Source organism: Nipponia nippon, unplaced genomic scaffold (genome assembly GCF_047370975.1).
Source record: "Nipponia nippon isolate SJK-2023a ecotype South Korea unplaced genomic scaffold, ASM4737097v1 scaffold_1, whole genome shotgun sequence".
Lineage (NCBI taxonomy): Eukaryota > Metazoa > Chordata > Aves > Pelecaniformes > Threskiornithidae > Nipponia > Nipponia nippon.
In genome coordinates this window covers 40,487,773-40,506,400 of record NW_028262290.1, presented here as the reverse complement: position 1 = coordinate 40,506,400, position 18,628 = coordinate 40,487,773, and the positions used below count along the sequence as shown (strand labels likewise).

General features: G+C 37.6%; 1 protein-coding gene across 4 annotated transcripts in view; it reads left to right on the top strand.

Moving 5' to 3' along the window:
- Window positions 1–18,628, top strand: part of CHD7 (chromodomain helicase DNA binding protein 7) — a 145,752-nt gene that overhangs the window by 112,349 nt on the left and 14,775 nt on the right. For all 4 annotated transcript variants that reach the window (XM_087752683.1, XM_087752692.1, XM_087752706.1 and 1 more), the window contains 11 exons: window positions 3,603–3,779; window positions 5,276–5,419; window positions 7,802–8,057; window positions 12,739–12,949; window positions 13,475–13,670; window positions 13,900–14,067; window positions 14,734–14,913; window positions 15,203–15,313; window positions 15,399–15,604; window positions 16,561–16,760; window positions 17,363–17,522. In XM_087752683.1, coding sequence (XP_087608809.1) covers window positions 3,603–3,779; window positions 5,276–5,419; window positions 7,802–8,057; window positions 12,739–12,949; window positions 13,475–13,670; window positions 13,900–14,067; window positions 14,734–14,913; window positions 15,203–15,313; window positions 15,399–15,604; window positions 16,561–16,760; window positions 17,363–17,522 — 2,009 coding nt within the window. The remainder of the gene's footprint in view (window positions 1–3,602; window positions 3,780–5,275; window positions 5,420–7,801; window positions 8,058–12,738; window positions 12,950–13,474; window positions 13,671–13,899; window positions 14,068–14,733; window positions 14,914–15,202; window positions 15,314–15,398; window positions 15,605–16,560; window positions 16,761–17,362; window positions 17,523–18,628) is intronic.

Genomic DNA, 18,628 nt, shown 5'->3' with positions numbered 1-18,628 from the left:
CAGTCATTTGACCCCATAGTGAGTAATGACAAAGCACTCATGACACAGAAAAATGAATCATTTTCTGCTAGCTTTGCTCCCTGAACTGGCTTAAGGGGAGAAAATCAGACAATTGCCATGGTTGGGGATAACAGAGAAATGGAGTGAACTCATCCTTTGGTGGCAGCTAGCTTAGATGTGTCATGAAATCACCTTCTGTGTTCCATTCTTTGTAAGACTGTGTCAGCTGTGAAATGCATGGTAGAAACTGAATTACGGCGAAAAAACCCTTCATGTTCTGACAAAAAGAATCCCCTTGTAGTGTTCAGTCTGGCATCCTCTAAAGTACCATCAGTGGGTGTACAATGGGGGATGAGAAGGGAGAGAAAGAAGGCAAGCTTTGGCAGTATCGTTTCTAGTCCCCTTGCCAAACACATCAACCCAGACATCGGCATCTTTGGTTTTTTAGGTCTTAACATGAAAAGGAGCCTCTCAAGCTGAGCTGTTTCTCAAAAGACGGTTGAACATTGAGAAAGTCTAAGTGGCTTTGAAGGGCAACAGTAAGAGGCAGCATGCGTAAGAAGCACCTACCCCATCTGCAGTAGCGTGATTTTTCAGAGTCAACACCAGTAACCAGAGTCAAGTTGTTGTGAAAAGCTAGAGAGTAGTCGATAACAAAATGCATTTCTGCAGTGGTGTGACTTCAACACAAAGGACACCGTGCTACCAGAGACATTCCCCTAAAATCCCTTTCTGCCTTACTGCTTGTGAGTGTTCCATAGGGAAGCCTGTTCTAGTGTTCTTGAGAAATATAACTGAAAGGTCCTTCTGGAGGCCCTCCCTGGTTGGAATATCAAATAAATAATATCAAATAAACCAGTTGCTTTTCTTTAGTATTCTACCTCTGAGAAAGAGTTCTGTTGTAAGATCAGGAAAACTATATATGCCAAATAAAATTAATGACAGAGCCCTGCAGAAGAGTTGACTTGTTTGTGAGGGAAATTTACTTCGCAGTGTAATGAGGACTAAAAAGGGAAGCCACCTGGCTCACATGTAGACATGGAGTACTTAGTCCTTGGTTGTTGTTAACTCAAAATAATGCTGTTGATGTTCAGGACTTTTTCTGGCTTACCTTTTGGGCTCAGTGGGTGTTGTTCATTCCTTTTGGACTCAGTGGGTGTTGGCTTAAGAGAGCATTTTCTTGCCTGCATGGTTTTCTTCCTTGCTGAGAAGCTACTGAGCTATGAACATGTCATCAGCATAGGATTACCTCAGATTTCTGCAAAGAATGGTTAGCGTGCAGCAGTTTAATTAAGGCAGTATTTCACCAGTAGGGACTCTGTCTTTCACCGAAGATGACGTCGACTTGCATTTTACAAAGTGGCTGCATCTTAGTTTTCCAGATGCCTTCCGGCTATAATTGGTTAACATGCACATTTCTTGCATTTGTTCTCTTGTTCCTCAAAGTGGAGTCTGAGGTTGGTGGGAAGAGACCATAGTAATCTTTCACGGTTCCCACTGGTGGAATGTGCATCTTTTTAGAAGTGCCCTTCTTATACACATCTGATTGATCTTCTCAGTTTGTATCTGCTAAGAGGTAATACCCCAAAACATAACCCAGCTTTTATATTCTTATCTAATTACTTTACCTTGTGGCTACCTCTGTTGCTTGAGTTACTTCCAGAAGAATTTCCCTAACAGAACAGGAAGCTGCTACCTATTAGGCAGATTGATTTCCTCAAAGGGAAGAACTATTCTGAGTAAACAGATATGAAATTCCTGTAGTTCCAACATCAGAGAACTTCATTTGGATGCCACGCTGAAACAGGATAAATTGATTCCTAGTTGCCTAAGGATTCACCTTGACAATGCTAGAGGTCACTTTCCTGATAGTTTGTATATTTGAATTTCTCAAATGTGACATTACCAGGATTACTTAGGATTCTTTTCCCATACTTCCCCAAGTGTTGGAGGCCTGAAACTGTTGAAGAACATCATTCACCCTCTAAAGCTCTTGGAGAGCTCTTGGAACTTCCTGCTTGATTTACTCTTGTGTTCTTCAGTACAGCATTTGACTGTCTTTCAAATAATGTGAACTCTTGTGGCAAGACCACTATGCATATTTTAATGTGAGATTTCGGCAGCTCTAAATATATTATCAAGGGTCCCTCTTATGATTTTTGCTTCACCTGGGTGTGCTGCTTTATGTAGTGATCATTTTTGAAGAGCACTGATTGCCATACAGTTGTGAGGTTGCTCATGGAAGTGTTTTCCACTACTTGGAAGGAATCTGCTGGTCTGCACTGTCGTATTTTCACAGTTATATCTGGCTCATGAAAAGGTTACAGCATTTCAATTTGCTGTCTTTCTAAGTTGCCCACTTAGTGTATCTTCATCTGCTGTTCATTAGGTAACAACTCTTTCTCCCTAAGAAGGTAAATGTTTCTGGACTATCTGCATGAGAAAGCGCTGTTGAGCGGGTCATTGCTTCCTCTGAAATACTTTTCATGTGCATAGGCAGATTTAATGCTGAGTTCAGGATATCAGGTTTCCAATCATTTTATTGAGTCAGTAGCCGGTTGTGATCTCCACGGTTTGGAGAGGATTATATGCAGGTCACTTATAAAAGGATTCAGACTTGCACACGTTTGAAGGAAGAAATGGTCACCTTACGGTAAAATATCTGTTTCTTTTGAAATGTATTCAATATACGACCCACAACATAGTCCTGCTTTGAAAACGTAGAATGGCTTTGAACTTCTGTGTGAGACCCATTCTTAGAGAGAGAGTGTTTCTGTGCAGACCTAGCGACAGTGGAGATACCAAGTTACATTTTTCTTTGAACAACACTGGGAAAAAATACAACATAATGTCAGAAACATGTTCATTTAATGATCTTGAGTAAAGTTTATTCGGGGGGGGGTGGGGGTAAACAGAGTCTTAGTATCAGCCCTGAAAATAACTCAACTAACCAAATAAATAGTGAATATGGTGCTAGACATCAAGTAAATCATCCTGTTGAACTTTCCTTAACACAAATTTACAAAAATACCAAGGAAATGTATGCAGACATATACATTCTCTATTTAAGAGTTCAGAGATTTGCTTCTTTTCAAAGCTGTTTACTAGAATTGTAGGTGTTTGGGATACTCAGTGTCCACCAGGAAAAAATTACTGTTTCTTGGGAGTAAAATATTCTAATAGTCACAAAAATGAAGCCTTAATGTACTTCTGTCTTATTTGGATTGTTTGGGAGGACCATCACATACCTTTGATTTAAAAGAAAAAAGAAAATTCTCTTGACAAAGTCTGAAAATCTTATTGGAATATTGCAGCAATACATTAATGCTTCAAGGCCTTAGTATAATCCATATGAATTACAACTGAAATACTTGTATAACATCTTTGTAATCAATATGCAGAGATTCTGTGTAAATAGTAGGAGTAAATTTACACATTTGTATTCCCTTATTGAGTCAGCAATAATGACTTCATTTACGTAACATATCTTGTCTGTTGTACTGTTCTGTATTTCTAAAGAACGAATTTTGAAAATGAAACAAATGTACTTCCTTTCTTTGCCAGGGAGTTTACTTTACTTTAACTTTTGCTTTTCTTTTTAGGGTCGTGTGATAAAGGGGTCCTACAAGTTCCATGCCATTATCACGACATTTGAAATGATCTTGACTGACTGCCCGGAGCTGCGTAACATTCCATGGCGTTGCGTGGTCATCGATGAGGCCCACAGGCTGAAAAACAGGAACTGTAAGCTTTTGGAAGGACTCAAGATGATGGACCTGGTTAGTGTGTACATCTCATACATTTGCATCTTCTGTATTTTTATTACTCCTGATTTATGGTTTCATCAAAAAGTAAAATAAAAGATTTTCTTGTCAAGTAAAATCTTCAGGTGCTAAGAAGAATGAGGGAATGCAGCTGAGAAAGTCTTTAAAATACCTGGAAGCATATGCATACCTTCAATTTTGGAGTGCTAATGTTTCATACGTCTTTTCATTGATTTAGACCTAGAATTATGTGGGTTCTGTTAAGAGAATGAAGATAAATTTGTTCTTTCCTATCTCTTTTTTCATGTGACTTACTCCATAATCACTTCTTCACATAAACATTTATTTAAAGGTGTAATGTGGTCAGGTGGCCAAATACGGGTGTGCGAGTTAAACTGCTCTGCATTAATGTCGGCTTTTATGTTGTGTGGCCATAAGGATGTTCTTTCAGACTGACTAAGGAAGGGAAAAGTGAGTTGGTTTCTGATGCTTACATAAATATGTGTTATGTTACATGCACAAAATGTGTGTATTAAGCACACAGAGAAAAATAAGATGATGGTTTTTAAAGTTATTTACCATTTGAAAAGCAAAATAATACTCTTTTTTTTTTTTTTGTCAGAAGATTCTTTAAAAATCTGAGAGGAATGTAGTCATGCTAAGTTAACACCTGGAACTCAAAACATCTTATTTCTGATAAGAATAAAGAGGCCTAAACATTAGCTTACACAAACACTGGTGACCTATAGGTCACTTTTAGTTTCTTTTTCCCTGTTTGTTAAACAGTACTTTTCTCGAAGGAGTCTTGAGGCTTAAAGAATGAAGTTTGTAAAAAAGCTGTATACAATTTATTTTTCCTTATTATGGTTGCTATTAGAGGAAAGCTGAGCTTGTAGACATGGCTATAGATGGAGATATGGGACTTCTCACTTCAGTTCTTGTTCTACTGTTAAATTCATGTTTGACCTTGGGCTAGTTGCTTAACCTCTCTGGGCTCCTCCTCTAAAGCAACATGCAACTTTTCCTCTTTTCTCTGCCAGTCTCATGCTCTGTTGTGTGTAGATGGAAAGTAGGACTCTGCTTCAGGTTTCCTATGTTAGAAACTTACACCTGCCCTGAAGAGATTCATGCACTGAAATCTACTGGAGGTGTGGTAAATCGATGTATTTATACTGGAAGTGATGGCATAAGTTCAGCTGTTATTTTGCCATTTAAAGTTCACTGTCTTTGTGAAAGGGCTGGGACGTTGTGAATCAGTAAAATCTTTTCTTGTATCTGGAGGACTTTTGAAGGTGCTTAAGTAGTGAAGTATTTTTCTGGGCTATTGATGAAGTAAGGCCAGAATACTAGTTAGAAATGTCTTGAAAAGAGCTACATGTAAGTAGTTGGGGAGGGGAGAGGAAGCAAAGATGAGAGATACATATGGGGGGAAAAAAGAGAGAATTTTGTGTATTTCTCCATTGAAAATGAATTTAGATGGATTCCTAGGCAACTGTTGCTTAACCTTTCAGGAACACAAAGTGCTGCTTACTGGAACCCCTTTGCAGAATACAGTAGAAGAACTATTTAGCTTGCTTCACTTCTTGGAACCAGGTCGCTTCCCATCAGAAACCACATTCATGCAAGAATTTGGTGATCTGAAAACTGAAGAACAGGTAAACTTCTCCTGCACACTTACTTTTCTGTTTAGATATTGTGAATTTGTCCGTTTTATTATATCTGAACTTCATTACTTGTTTTTACAGGTAATACCTCTTTACTTTTTGGAAGACCACAGTAGTTTTATCCCTGGTTTTTTGTTTGTTTTCATTTGGTTAAGTTATTTTGCTTTTGACCAAAAGTCATTTTGCCGTATCACTGTTTGTTTGGGTTTGGGTTTGGGTTTTGTTTGTTTGTTGTTTGTTTGGGGTTTTTTGTTTTTTTGTTTTTCTTAATCCTTTGTCCATTGGTCATGGAGAAGCAGGGAAGGTTTGCCCTTCTTAAAATGTGGTGTTGAAAAATGAGGGTGGATGGTGGTTGCTGGATGAAAATACTTCTGGAATTGCGTGTTCACTTTAAGAGAATTAACTTTTCAGTTGACGTTCTTCCTTAAGCATCAGTATCAGAGTGAGGGGACTGTTCTCTGTAACCTCTGTGGAGTTAACATCTGAGAGTTTTATCAACGACCTCTGTGCAAACAGGAACGTATTTGAAACCTAGTTTAGCAAGAGGTAACCAAATGGAGGGAGATTTTTTTGACTGACTCAGAAACACATTTCTCAAGCTGTCCAATAAAAGAAATGCATAAATCAGTGCAGACGCTCAATGCAGCATGTTCTAGATCTAAAATGTAGAAGCTTCTGATGATCATATATAAAACTTAAATTTCTTCTTGTATGTATGAAAATGTTTTAAAAGGTCAATAGGTAACAGTCAAATCACCTTAACATTAGGAGTTAACTGAAGCATGGCATCTTAATTTAGGCACCTTAATTTGGCCTGTTGCACCCTATGATAATCTAACTTCATGACTGCATGCATTTTTGTGTGCAACTTTATTTTGGTTTTGTCTAAAAATTCAGTTTCTGGTATTTCTAACTTTTGACTCTTAGAATTTGTTAACTTTCTTTGAGAGCAGCCCTTTCATAGGTAATAGTCTAAATTACAGAACAGCTCTCCCCCCAGCCCCTTACCTCCTGGAAAAATCATAGCGTGTCCTGAGGGAATGATAGGATATGTTTCCACAGATTGTGCAGGCAGTTGCATGCCAGTCAGAATGGACTCTGACCTGATTGGAAGTGAGCCAGCTCTGACCCAGAAGCCATGTAGTCCTGTTAATATAGTGTTTGAGCTGGAGTTAATATATCCTAACTCTCAACATAGCTTTTGTCTGGCCAGCTCAAAATGTCAGCAGAGCAGAACTGGAGATTTTTGAAGACATGTATGGAAACATTACTAAAATAACGCCATCAGCCGTGAGCAGAATCAGAGCCTGGATTGCTTGGGCCAACAAGTTTTGGAAGAAGTGCCTTCTCTGCTGGCACACCATTAGATGTTTTGGAATTTGATTTATCTTTCAAGTGATGGGAGAGATTACGTGTTAATGACTTGGATTTTTTCCTCTATTCCTTGCAGTCCTATTCCATGTATTTTTTTAATTGTTCATCCCTCCATGCTAATTAATCTTTTTTTCTCCTGAAGTTGCTTTATTACTGAGGGTATGATGTGAATTCAGGAGAAGGTGTCTTTTGTTCATGTTTCTGCTGTGCAGCTCTGCATCAGGAGATGACGACCAATTTCAGGGTGAATTATCAGCTTTTCAGCACTGAGGTGGTTTGTACTTTGAGAGACAACCTAAAACAACCTAAATGCCAGTCTTTTCCTATGTGGAATATGTTTGAGCTTTTAATGTAAGGGACTTTACAAATACTTGACAAAACTTAGCTAATTTTTTTGAGGAAAATGGACATTTCTTCCCCCCTTCCCCCATTTAGGATGTATATGCTGCAAAACCTGGAGACACTAAAAATTATCAGTGAACTTTACAGAAATAAAATGTTTTCATTATGAGACCAGGCCTAAATAGTTTTCTACTTCAGTGGATATCAAAACTAGAGAAATAAGAATTAGAAGAAGATATATAAAGGGAAAAAATAGCATTAAACACTGTGCTTAGGGGTTAGAAGTTAACTGCAAAACTTGATGTTACAGTCAGATTTGCTTATATAGCTGTGCTTACTTAGGGTTAGCTCTGCATGACCTGTGTGCAGTACTCTCCTTGTCTAGGATAGTTCTAAGTCAGGTCTGTTTAATAACATTCACTAAACAGAAGGGTTGCATGCTAAAAATGTACTTTAGAAATGTATATGTCACTGAGTTAACAAGGAGAACTCAGTCTCTAGGTCACTGAGGAAAGATGGTTTTGGTTTTTTTTTACAGATGCTCTCTACTTGGGAACTGAGGTAGGAAAGAAGGATTTAGAATTAAGGAAACTGAAAAATAAATATTTGAAGCCTTGCAGTTTTAATTCAGCTATTTATTAAACATACATTTCCTAGGTGCAAAAACTCCAAGCTATTTTGAAGCCGATGATGCTGAGACGTCTCAAGGAGGATGTAGAAAAGAACCTGGCCCCCAAAGAGGAAACCATCATTGAAGTTGAGCTGACAAATATTCAGAAGAAATACTATCGTGCTATTCTTGAAAAGAATTTCACATTTCTTTCCAAGGGTGGAGGTCAGGCAAATGTACCTAATCTTTTAAACACTATGATGGAACTAAGAAAATGCTGCAATCATCCGTACCTTATTAATGGTAGGCCTCCTGTTTTTCTCCTCATTCAAAAAATGGTTGTAAGGAAGTTCAGTAAGTTAGAAATTCTATTCTAGTGTGTCTTTTTATTTATTCATTTATTTTAAGTAGAAAAGTGAGATAACCTTTTAGGTTCATTTAGGTAGGATATCTGCTAGCCAGGACAGCATTGCTTTTGAAGACATCTGTGCTGCTTTTTTCCAAGGCTTCCTAGCCCTGACAGAGTTAGTGTTGGTATTATCAAGTTTTTCTTTCTGTTATTTCTGACAAACAAGATTTCAGTTATCATGCAGTTGTTGGATGCTGGCGTAAATATGGCAATTTTTTCTTCAGAGATATAGTTTGCTGCTACTTATTTTCTTGCTGTAGAACATCATGAGATAGTAACTTAAAATTTCTGAGTAAAAGTTGAGGGGTAGGAAGTGATGATCAGGCCTGCTTTTATGGCCACGTGTTGTCAGTTCATTTTCCTAATTTAACTAGTCAGAAGAAGATTTGTATGAATGTCACCTTAGACTTCAGTGACAAATACTGTTTTTCAAGTGTGATGCTATTGGTTTTAGGTCGGGATTATCTATGGCAAGTACTATAGAATCCTAGAATATCTCCAGTTGGAAGGAACCCATAAGGATCATTGAGTCCAACTCCCTGCAGGCCTACCTAAAACTAAATCATATGACTAAGAGCATCATCCAGACGCTCCTTCAACTCTGACGGTCATGGTGCCATGACCACTTACCTGGGGACCCTGTTCCAGTGACCGACCATGTGATGAACCAGCTAGCTATAGCTGTCTGATGTATGCTAAACTCGTATGTGTTGGTGAAATCACATCTTCCCTTTGAGGATGTGACACAAATTTCTGTACAGGGTTGCATTCTGCTAGTTTCTTGTTTCCCAGCTCCTCTTCCTTACTATATATGATTTATGCTATGGTTGGTTTCATGCTGTTTATAAGCTTCATGATGAAAGACTGTTTTGTTCAAGAGCCATATGTTATTTCAGTTTTTTTATTGTATGACTTCCATATTGCAGTGCTTATGTTTTTTTTCTTGACATTTTTTGTTCAAATGGCGGGGGGGGGGGGGGGGGCGGGGCTTAGACTGATTCACAAAATGACATCTACTTATATTTCATGTGCAAGTAATTATTCCAAAGACATGATATAGAGTTACTCCAAAGTACTTCAACCCAGCCATGCTGGTGGGCTGCTCAGTTTCTAAACTCAGATGAGCATACAGGAAACTAGCTTTGTGGTTCTGGTGCAGGGTTTTTTTCTTTGTTGGTTCTTTGTTTTAAGTTAACCCATTATACAAATGAGTTTACTAGAAAATGGTTTAGGATGTTCAGGTTATGAGCTTCTGAACTTGATGCTTTTCACATTTCTTGGTTTTCAGCTAGTTTTAACCTTGCCATTATTTTTCCTTATTTCATGTTTGCTAAAAGAAATAAACTGCATATTTTGCTGCTACTTTGTTTTGTCAAATAGAGTTCATGAGTAGTGCTTGCAGTGTTGCCTACAGCGGTGATTTTTTTTTCCTCACAAGTCTTGTATGATTAGTGTCTGTTAGAGACTGCTGAAGTCTGGGTGGCTATATAGAAAATTTCAGGTATTTTTTGATGACTGTATCTTAGCCCTAATAAAGGGAGGTGGGTTTGTCCCTTGAATGCTTTTGCCTTTGTAACATTTTGGTGAGTTTTGAACATTTGGACTTGCTTGGTGTCATGCAGCAACATGGCAGGTGGGTCAGGCCTTCAGATTTGAGGGGAAAATAAATAAATACTGACTATTATTAGCATGGAGATGGAACTAAACAAATACGTCCTTTGTAGTTCTGGGACAGAAAATACTCTTACATCCTGTAGTTGTCTGAGCCTGAGGTTTTATTTTATTGATGGATAATTAATAGCTTTGTGCTTAGAGTAATGGCACAAGTTTATTGTAGTAAAGACCAAGAGGTCTTGCAGTGCTGGTACATAATGTTGCATAGTGTTCTCCTGATGAATGATTTGTTACAGTAGCAGGTTCTTGAGAGTTAACTGCTTTATAAAGGTGTCTGTGAATCCTCCTCATTTTCTTCCAAGTTTACAGGTTTTGTGAGCAAGCAGTACTGCACATGTATTTGAATATCCAAGTCGGACACTGTATGTTTTCTTTTGTGTAAAAGTTGCAAGCAAGTCTTCTAGATAATCTTCAGTTAAGAGCCATAGAAGGTTCTGTGATGGAAGTGCTATGGTAGGAGTTGAATGTGGAGTGTTTTTTTTGTTTGTTTCTTGATTGGTAGATCTGTTCTGTGGAGGGGAGAGTGGTGGTCTCCTGAGACTGTCTTTGATTAGACTTCTAGAGGGAGTTACTGCATTTTGTGTATTCTCCAACCAACTTGGGCAAAGCATTGTCTGTCATTTTTGTTAGAGCTGGACTCCTTGTTTTCTCCATAGCAACCATTCTCAAGTATTTATACATCGTTCCTCTTTCTCTGCCTCCAAGAGCCAGCAGTGGGGAGTGCCTCTGTACTTACACATCCTACAGTGTTGAACATGGGAAAGGTTTCTTACTCTGTTCCTTACGCCCTCCTGAGCCCTGGAAGCCTCTCCTAATTAGGAGGGGAAGTGGGGGTTTCCTTGATGGACCAAGGACACATTCAAATACCTTCCCTTCATCGCCTACTAAAAAGCAGCTAGGATAGGAACTTTTGGGTAACAGGCTACTGTTAAGTGTATGTCACTTAATTGCAATTGAAGTAGAAATTAAAAAGACAGGGCAGTCTTTTACAGGGTTTACCTAGGATAGGGTTATTGAAAGAGCAGATTTTTGGAGGTCATGGTCTGTTATGGAAGTTGGTCTTGCTGAGACCGCGCTCTGATACTGAAAATTCACCGCTCGTTAGAGCTGTTTGCAGGTTTGTTGTGGTGCGCTTGGCTTAGGTGTTTTGCTTTTGCAGATGCTGTGTTTGCATATTGGGTTACTTCATAGTAGTGAAACTTAAATTTGGATATCACAGTTGAGTAAGAAATAAATTATGTAACCAAGAAAGATCACTGAAGTTACTGTATCTGAACTACGTGACAGCCTACTATATCCTGAAATTGCCTAAGCTCAGTACAGAATCTGAGACTTACTGTCCAAAATTCTGCCCGTTTTACAAGATGGGAAGTTATATGATTGAAGGGAACTTAAAGGAGTGTCCGATTGTACTATTTTCACATGGGTTTATTTTTCTTATGTGCAAACCATTAGGATCAGTAATGCTTGGAGTAGAGAATCCAGATAAGGAAAATTAGGGATGTAAAACTATCTTCAAGTCGTGTTCACATCTCGAGTCCGTTGAGTTCTGTAAAAGCTAATAGCGCAAGCGTACTGAGTAATACAAAGCTGTCAGACAGCCTGGTTAGGGTGGTATCTAGTTAAGACGCCACATTACAGTAGGCACTGAACCAGTGATCACACAGGGAGGGTGCGTTTGCTTGTTTGTTTACAGGCACCTACTCAGAACTGGGATATGAGAGAGATGCTCAGCAGAAGCCTTGGCAGTAAGCTAACCCCTCCCCCAACCTTCCTACCTTTCCTTGTGTTATTCAAAAGCAGTATTCAGGCTGAATAATATACAGACCAGAATACTTTATAAACTACATTTTGTTTAAAAAAAAAAAAAACAAACCAAAAAAACCCTAGAGGGACTGAAAGACAGCTCCAAAAAAGGGTTTATTTGGATGTGAAATAAGCTTAGAATGAAGATTCCTAACCTTTTACATAGCCAAGAATAGTAATCTGATAATTCTTGGAATAGTCCACTGTTTGTAGAAGTTAGTGTAGGAATAGTCCACTGTTTGTAGAAATCTTGGAATAGTCCACTGTTTGTAGAAGTGACATAAAAAATAGAATAAAAGCATACGAGAGGTTGGAGAGCAAACTTGAACTTGGTCTGTAGTCTTCAGGTAATGAGCAGTACAAGGAAGTATTTGCTGCTGTGCATATCCTTCATAGGCAAAGAGAGTGGCAAGAAAGAACTTTTGATTAAGTCTGGAAAGAATATATACATTGGATAGCTTCATCAAACTGAACAAAAAAAATACATTCAGTGAGAAAGGAAAGCTAACTAAAAGGTAAAATAATAATTTCACAGCTGCTTATCCCCCCCCGCCCTGAAATGAGTTTTTTCATTGTTTGGAATTTGATTCTATAATTAATAATGGAAGGAGCAGGTCCAGGTCTTGCCTGTGTTTAAGCCTGATTCTTTTTTTTTTTTTGGAGACACAGGCATCAAACGCGATTTGTATTCCTTGTATTTTCCTGTGGAAACGAGATTTTTTTTTTTTTTTTTTCTTTCATGTTGCATTTAAAAAAAGACAGAAAATCAATTTGATCAGTTGGAATATGGTTTACTTTTTCATCTTTTTTCTTAAGTTTTCATTAAATTGTGTGCATCAAATAGTTGTATGAATTTGTCTAGGAAAGGGTTTACTCCTGTTTAAAAAGAGAAAAAAAAATGCTCAAAGTTACTTTTTATTTATGCTGTAATTGTGTATATGTTTGCTTTAAATTTAAGCTTAATATTTTTTATAAATGTTTATTCATATAATGCTTAAAACATTCCTGCAGTTTCTGTAGGGTATTGAAGGCAAGCTCATTGTTTATTAATAAAACCCTTTGCAGTGTTCATGTATTGCTGTCCAATCTTTGCAGGTGCTGAAGAGAAAATTTTGGAAGAGTTTAAAGAAACACACAATGCCGACTCTCCAGATTTTCAGCTCCAGGCAATGATCCAGGCTGCTGGCAAGCTAGTACTGATTGACAAGCTGCTGCCAAAACTGAAGGCTGGTGGCCACAGGGTGCTTATCTTTTCCCAGATGGTGCGCTGCTTGGACATACTGGAAGACTACCTCATTCAAAGACGGTGAGAGCAACAATATAATACAATTCTAAATAAACCGTGCTTTCCTCAGTGGCCACAGTATTTAACCTGTAAGTAATCCATATTGAAAAGGGATGAAATTCAAACACTTTACAGTATTTTCTGTAGTGATCCGACTAAAGGGAAAAGAATACCTGTAAGTTGCAAGTACTGAGATTTTTCTTTCGGGTGAATACAAAATGACCTCACATGGAGAGCTTTAAACCTCTTAGTTTACTATTCAGTTAAATGTTTTGGTGGCTCTAGCATTTTTTAGCTTGAGCCTTAATGTTTATTTCATTCCTTGGAGTGGAAGTCTGTTCTTTACCAAAAGACCCAACGCAGGAGACAAAGTAGTATGTCTTCCACTGATGAAGTTAGTGGATACAGGAACAGTCACTGTTTGTTGTAGTTCTTTTGACCCTATTAGTAACATATTTTCCTTTTTTTCTTTTTTTTTAAATTGCATATTCTTACAAAGAAACAATGCCAGTGCCGTAAAGTTCTTATAATTCATCTTTATTTTAGGTACCCATATGAACGAATTGATGGCCGAGTAAGAGGCAACTTGCGACAGGCAGCTATTGACAGGTTTTCAAGACCTGATTCTGATAGGTTTGTTTTCCTGCTGTGTACAAGGGCAGGAGGTTTGGGCATTAATCTTACTGCTGCTGATACCTGCATCATTTTTGATTCAGACTGGAACCCCCAAAATGACCTCCAGGTAATATTACAAGAGTTGATTTTATTGAAAATTTTTCTTTGCCTTTTTGGGGTGAAATTTTCTTTGCCTACAAGACAAGTTATTCATTGACCCTCTCTTGAAAGCATAGAGATTATTATTTATATTGAAAACAATAACTTTTAAAATAAGTTCTCTGTATTGATTATCTTAATTTTTTTTTTTCTTCCTTTTGTCACCTCTAATTGAATACCTGGTTTTGTTTCATCAGGCTCAAGCACGATGTCACAGAATAGGACAGAGCAAATCAGTGAAAATTTACAGGTTGATAACAAGGAATTCTTACGAAAGGGAAATGTTTGACAAAGCTAGCTTGAAGCTTGGCCTTGATAAGGCTGTGCTACAATCTATGAGCGGAAGAGAAAACGCTACAAATGGGGTGAGAATTAATATATTAAGGTGCATGATCAACAAATGCTATGAATGTGTAACACTTTTCTTGCTTGTTTGCATTTTAGCTGGAGAATGGTGGTTTTCAGGTGGAGTACAGCATGTATTTTAAAGTAGGGTTAATTAAGGGCAAGGCTACATGAACTGGCTCAGCCTATCTTATGGCTCACTTATTGCCAAAAGGGGGCAGGTGGAGTCATGTTCCCTCAATCCTCATCCATTGTCATCATTCCACCCTTTACATTCTGTTGATCCTGGCACTTTTTGAAGTTCTTCCAGTCAGCTTTTTCTGGTGTAGACTTTTTGCTTTGGACTTTTTTTGCTTTAGCTTTTTGTCAGCTTAGTAAGTTAAATCTGCTCCCAGGAGGAGTTCAGCAGTCGTCAGAGCTAAAGTAAAGGGATTCAGTGACAATGAATTATTAAATCGTTTAAACCACTTGTATAACTTCACCCTAAGAATTTTGTTGTTCGTATTCTTTTTTTAAAGGTGACTTCAGCATGAATGTTCAAATGACTGACACCACATTGTCTTAGAGTTTCGGTTCTTAAAATGCTAAATAAGAGGACAATCGGTCTGATTACGCCATCAGATGTACACATTGGCTGGTGTCAAAAAAAAAAAAAAAAAACAAAAACCCTCTCTTACATGTTACAGGTGCAACAGCTTTCTAAGAAAGAAATAGAAGATCTTCTTCGAAAGGGGGCATATGGTGCTCTGATGGATGAGGAAGATGAAGGGTCTAAGTTTTGCGAAGAGGATATCGATCAGATTCTCTTAAGGCGAACACACACAATTACTATTGAATCTGAAGGAAAAGGCTCAACATTTGCAAAGGTGTGCATTGACATTCAGAGGAAAATTAATAAAATGTGACCAGGATAGATGGAAGTAGTATTAAATTGCCTTCTGTGTCAATTTAGTTTTTCAATGTACTGGTCTCAGATATTTTCCTCACAAATGTTGGGATATCTGTATTTTCAGTCATGATAGTTTACAGGCTTACCTTTTTTCTTTCTTGAAACTACCACTTTATAAGTCCTAAGTATTGTATTTACCAGTTAAAACAGATATTTTATGTAGCATGCAGTTAAGAAACCAATGCATGTGTTTTCACATTTACTAGGCTAGTTTTGTTGCATCTGGGAACAGGACAGACATTTCCTTGGATGACCCTAATTTTTGGCAGAAGTGGGCAAAGAAAGCTGAGCTGGATATTGATGCTTTAAATGGAAGGGTAAGAGCTTTATGATAGTTCCTAGTACAATTAAATTGAAGATTTTCCCCCCTCCTAAATTTCTACGTTTTCACTTTCATTTTAGAATAACTTAGTTATTGATACACCAAGAGTAAGAAAGCAAACTAGACTCTACAGTGCAGTCAAAGAGGATGAACTGATGGAGTTTTCAGACCTGGAGAGTGATTCTGAAGAAAAGCCTAGCACAAAGCCCCGTAGGCCTCAGGACAAATCGCAGGGTTATGCAAGAAGTGAATGTTTCAGGGTGGAGAAGAACTTGTTGGTTTATGGGTAAGGATATACAGATTAAATACACTGATTGTGGCTAAAGAACTGAACATATGGAAATGATACATAGTAAATAACTCATCCTTCTCTTGGACATGTTCACATAATCTCTTACTGTGTAACCTTTACCTCATTAGGCTGTGTACATGCCAGTGAGATTTTAAGTTGCTATATATATAAGTTGCTTATATATGTGTTATTTAGCTTAAAGTGTCTGAGTGTCTCACAGATGGCTATGAGCTCACTGGTTAGATACGTAGTTTTGTGATGACGGAATATTTGTTTCTGGTTTCTCATAGTGTAAAGAATTCCTGAGTTATCGAGGTTTAATCTCTCTTTTCTGAGTGTTGTGGAGAATAACAAAGTGTATTTGTAAAGAACAATGTGGTTGTGAAACGAAGTCAGTCGAGAGGTTTTCAACATAGATTCTGGTATTTTCGCACCACTTAATTTCAGCTATTTGATACTTTATGTTTTTCCCCAATGGATTTACCAATTTGAATTTTATCTCTTTGCAAGCAAGTAGCTGTATTTGACTGCTAACATGACGGGCTTCAGAATGACTGTCTTTATTGTAGGAAGTTGCGTAAAGCAATTGCTAATAATGGATTTCAGGATCAAAATAAGAATGATTCCCCAAATCCCATGCTTGTAAGAATTGATTGAATTTCCTATTCGTAGCTTACTGGGACCATTAGAGTTAAACATATGTACTTTATTATTTTGAGTGTAGTTCAAGTGCAGCTTTACGAGCAGTGAACTTATTGCCTGTTCTGTAAAGTAAACATTCTTAACTCTCTGGTGCTGGAGGTTGGATTCCCTGACATAACCTGCAAATGCAAAATGCATTAGTTCTAACACAGGCAGTCCCAACTTGCTTGGTATCAGGAGTTGAATTGAAAATCACAAATTAAAATACCAGTGCCCTGGCTGTTGTATTGAACATATTTTTCTTATAGCTGGGGTCGGTGGACTGACATCCTCTCACATGGGCGCTATAAACGTCAGCTAACAGAACAAGATGTGGAAACCATCTGCCGGACTATCCTGGTATATTGTCTTAATCATTACAAAGGGGATGAAAATATCAAAAGTTTCATCTGGGATCTGATCACTCCAACTGCAGATGGGCAAACTCGAGCTTTGGTTAATCATTCCGGTATGTCTACCACAATCAAATAATGATGCTAGTAAATAGGAAAGAATTGCTTCAGTCATGCTATGTATTTAGTTTAAACTATAGCCATTCTGACATGTCCTAGGATCTTGTCAGATTTTATGAGTAAGGTGGGCTTTGACTTGGTCCATACTTAAAGGGGAAGTCTCCCTCAGACACTTTGTAGGATGCAGTGCTCTTTCCCTTTAATCAGTTTTGAACAAATATTCTAGTGTAATTTTTAAGTGGCACCTACTGCTGGAGTTAATCTTTTTCAAATTGCCATAAATCAGAAAGCTTGTTTCCTTATGGCCATTCAGATTCATGAGAGTTTTTACAAGAAATATTTATATAACACCATTTTCTGGCTAGCGCTCTGAATTTTTGAAATCTTCACACCTAAATTTGCATGATAGTTTTGGTTGATTTTGTTATTTGCAATTTTCTGGACTGAATTATGTTGCTGTTCAGTTTTTGGTGGTTGTGTTGCCCACAAAGGAATTAACATAGCAGTGATACTTAGCTTTAAATACATGTTTATAATGCAGTTTGAGAAGAGAGCTTTTCTATTCAGATGATATAAGAAGTATTGGGGTTTTCTGTAGGTCTGTCTGCACCAGTGCCCAGAGGGAGGAAAGGCAAGAAAGTAAAAGCCCAGAGTTCACAGCCAATGCTGCAAGACGCCGATTGGCTCACAACGTGTAATCCAGATGTATTATTTCAAGAAGACAGCTATAGGAAACATCTCAAACATCACTGTAATAAGTAAGTATTAATAAGTATTTCATTTAGAGGGGTTTTTGCTACATGCTTTTGAAAAGTCCACAACTTCTTTTGGATATTTTTAATGGAACACAGGGCCATTTAATAGGATGTAAAGGCCATTATTACTTTATAATTTGGGGATAATCATCTTAACAGATATCTGGCTACTTCTGTAAGCTCTTTATGACTGATCAGCGCTTAAAACACAGTTCTGAAGAAAATTGTTTTCTTCTTACTAAATAAGAATGGAATCAGATGAGGTTATTCTTTTTACCATATAAAGGAAAGACTGTATCCCTACACTAAGTCTATTTCTCTTGACAATTGGCTATCTTTAAACAAAAGCTGTTTGTTTCTTACCCTTCTTGTGGGGTCTCTCAGGCTGATGTCCTTAAAGTTCTGTTCCTTAGACGTTAAACTCAAATATTCAGGTCTTAGTTACCAGAGTTTAATGTAGTAGTTCACCTATGTGTGGGTCTATCTCTTCTCTTTGTTCTTTTTCTCCCTTCCCCTCTTGCTCTCCACATTATACGGAATATTTCTTCTTTTCTCCTTTGTTTGAGAGAAATTTTCTCACCGAGCTCTCTTACCTGAATCACTGCCCTGATTTGATTTTTGAAATTCTAAACATGTTATTAAACTGAAAGCCTTTGGGGATAAAGAGCATTGTGTTTTGATTTGGATATTACGTTGTTTTAATGTTACATGAATGTCTCTTAAGAGCCTCTCTTACATTCTTTTAGCTTTTGTTTTGTAATATCTTAGTTATTTTTGTGTCAGCTTCCTTTGATGGTGTCCTGGTTCTCCACCTCAGTTTCGCTTACTATATTCTCCATTATAGACACTGAACCTAACCATTGTCCCAAAAATATCTTGTTTGGGGGTTGGGGGGGAGGTTGTTTGCTTTTTAGGTTTGGAGGGGTTTGTTTTGTTTTCAAATTTATACTCTTCATTGTATGTATACCATACAGATGTAATGCAGTGTTACTGAAAGGTCGTAATTACTTTTGTGTTTTTAATATATATTGTGTCTTACTAATACTGTTTATTGGAAAGAAATTATTGATTTGAAAAGTACCTGTGGCCTGTCAATAGGGGGTGTGATG